This window comes from Lagenorhynchus albirostris, chromosome 5 (assembly GCF_949774975.1).
Source record: "Lagenorhynchus albirostris chromosome 5, mLagAlb1.1, whole genome shotgun sequence".
Classification (NCBI taxonomy): domain Eukaryota; kingdom Metazoa; phylum Chordata; class Mammalia; order Artiodactyla; family Delphinidae; genus Lagenorhynchus; species Lagenorhynchus albirostris.
The window spans coordinates 131,707,994-131,711,044 of NC_083099.1; the positions used below are offsets into that span (position 1 = coordinate 131,707,994).

Below are 3,051 nucleotides of genomic sequence, written 5' to 3' on the forward strand. Positions count from 1 at the left end.
ATAGTGGGTTTCCTTTGCACTAATATAGAAATAAGTGAAATCGGCCACCAATGTTCCGTTCTCTTGCAGAGGAGCAGAAGTGGTGAGACGGTACAGCAAGCAATGAATGGTGTGCCATTGGCACCAGAATTGGAGGTGGATGTCACAGAGTTAAAGGAAGGTTAAGATAGAAATTTTTTTTAATCATAAGCAAACCCCTCTTGCCTGCTTATCACAAAAGATCAAGGATTATTTGCTTTCTCACTGCTTCTAACACACACATGAGAAAAATAAATCCACTTCCCTCCCCACTCAATGTACCAAAAAATATGCCCACCAAATGTACCCACCAAAAAAGGAATGTACCCACCAAAAAAGAAAACTCCTCTCAGGTGGGAATATTATGATGGTTGAGACAAGTTTATTGAGAATTTGACAGACACTTCCACAACTTGATGATGACAAACATCATGAGCTTGGTGAAAAATTCAAAAGTAATACATGTTTGGGTGTCAAGTTTCTGCAAATGTCCCCACAAACATCATCCAGGAAAGGCAGCTGGAGGCATCAAGTGGCTTCTCATTTTCTTCCCTTGAGACTCTGGTGCTAGGTCTGAAAAGCAGTGACTGGGAGGTTGATGAGCACATGAGGACCTGGAATTATTCCTCTCAGCCTTGGGAGAGAAGGTTCCATGCCTCGGGTATTTCAGAAAATCAATAGACAGCAAATGGCCAGAATCTTCTGTAGTCGAAAGCCCCACACCCATTGTAGCCATAGCCAAAACCATAGCCCACTGGGGAGTGGGTGCTGACGTAGCCACAGCCAACACTATACCCCAGAGGGTAGCTGTAGCTGCCCCAGTAGCATCCTGGGAAGACAGTGCTGGAGAAGTTGTTATAGCACATGGTGTCTGGAGTTGGGGGCCTAGATAGCAGTGGAATGCGTTTCCTCAGTATGATGGATTCCCTTCTCTCCATCCTTCTTTATATACCCTGGCTGTGGGGTGTGGCGAAAAACACAAGGGGTCATTTTCATTGACACCTGTTTGTTTCACAAATAGCTCATTAGTTCGTTTTGCTTGCTTAAGACATCTTTACACTTGCTTAAGAAATTTCTCATGTGATAGAACACAGGGGCAGGATTCCTTCAAATAAATTGTGTCCTTTCATTTAAAATACGCATTGCAGAGACTTCAAAGCACTGGGTCTTGTAGGTCCTAGATACAAGCCTCTGTGAGCAGGCATTACAATACCAAGAAATTTTCTGAGGTTGTTAACTGTCATTCAGTCCTCTTGCTCTTTGAATGTCCATACCACACAGTTGGAATTCAAAAAATATGTGTTGAATAAATTAATAAATGAAATAACAAATACATAATAAGACTGCCTCAAAATGGAGATATTTCTTAGTATTCACCTGATTAAAGAATTTTTTGCAGTATGCAAGATAAATGCCAAAGAGTTCATTGGAAAGATTCCTTTTTTCGCCTTTATCTATAGCTACCCTGTTTACAAAACTGGATAAAATTTTAATTTTAATTATAGTACCTGCCTGAACTATATTTAACATCACATTTCTAAACCACTGCCTGAACTAATAATCTTGTAATTACAAAAAAAAAATGGAGCTTGTGGATTGATCCTAGAAATAAATTGTCAAATATCATCTGTTGGTCTAATATGCTTTTCAAAGTAAATGTTGAAAATAATAACAGGATAAAAACAGAAATATTAATGGGAAATTTTACCTTAAAATGTACACTATTTTTTTCCATTAGATCTAATAAGACCAGATTATCTAACAAATGTAATGATCTTGTAAAGAGCCAGATGACAATATTAAATCAAAGTTATTTCATTTTTAGAATGATCATGCACCCTAGGATTGGGAAAGAAAATCATTCCTCTCTCTAAATGGAAATTTAGTCCTCAAATATGAGTTAAAGGAGGAATAAGATTGATCAAACCCATCTTGGGTCATGCAAGACTTAAAAAATTATTCTCAGATACCTGCATTAATATTCCTCGGAATGGCACTTAAGAGAAAATTTACAGAAAATACAGCAAAAGAGGACATATGGCACAGAAATAAAAAGGCACAGAACTGCAAGGAATCAATTCTTAGAAAGGCACAGAACAGATACATATGACATACTAGCCCCCAAAATTTTACTTTAGATTTCAGACGTAAATTTCCTTCCTGTTACTAGCAGCTAAGACCTAAATTTCTGGAGGCATATAGAGGTCACATGCTGACTCCAAGGACAAGGTGAGACACTTGGAAAAATGCACAACTGTGACAGTGTTTCAACCACTAATTGGTTAATTATAACAGAGGTATTTTTGAAAATACACTGTGCTCTTGCACCATCCTTGTTCATGAACAAAGCTGTATGGCCACCTAGGGTGATTCAGCATTTAAAATTCAAACACTTCATGTGACTTATAGCTAAATAAGACCAGGAAATTACAATTAGCTTCACTCACAAAATATAAAGGCATTCAACAGCAGATCCTTCTCTAAAAATCATAGAATAATTTATGTCTTATTTCTGCCATCATCACATTGCCCTGCTCCATAAAGAAAAAAACTGGTAATATTTGAAAAAAGAAAAATTGAAAAAAAATAACATCATACAATGGAAAGAAAAAAGATTGAGTTAATGTTAAAATTCAGTTATGATGCTCTGTTTAAATAAGTTCCCCCTCTCACTTGCCTACCCAATCAGACAATATGCTAGCTTTGCCCTGCAGGACACAATACCCAATTCTGTATCTGAGTAGTAATGGTGAATAAAAATTAAAATATGTTGTCTTTTTAAAAACTTAAGTCGTATTTACAAAGAACATTCTGAATTTTCTCTAGAAATTCTGCAGAAAATCATAACACAAGAAAATTTTAGGGAAATACATGATTTATCAAGTTATTTAAAAACAAAATAGGTAGCTAGCTTAATTTTACACTGAGTCTATGAAAGCTTTATTATAGTATAGGTTTATCTAGATGCAGGTGTTGTAGAGCCTGAAGTTTATACAATGTTGAGAAGCCTCTTGATGAAAAACAGTAAACATA

The 3,051-nt window shown here is 36.4% G+C and overlaps 1 protein-coding gene across 1 annotated transcript; it reads right to left on the bottom strand.

Annotated features, from left to right (window-relative positions):
- Window positions 1-692: 692 nt before the first annotated feature.
- On the bottom strand, window positions 693-956 carry LOC132520322 (keratin-associated protein 8-1). Its single transcript, XM_060149079.1, has one exon. The coding sequence runs from the start codon at window positions 954-956 to the stop codon at window positions 693-695; it is 264 nt and encodes an 87-aa protein (XP_060005062.1).
- Window positions 957-3,051: the final 2,095 nt, after the last annotated feature.

Coding starts and splice junctions, on each gene's coding strand:
- LOC132520322 (XM_060149079.1), bottom strand. CDS start 956: ATGGAGAGAAGGGAATCCATCATACTGAGGAAACGCATTCCACTGCTA.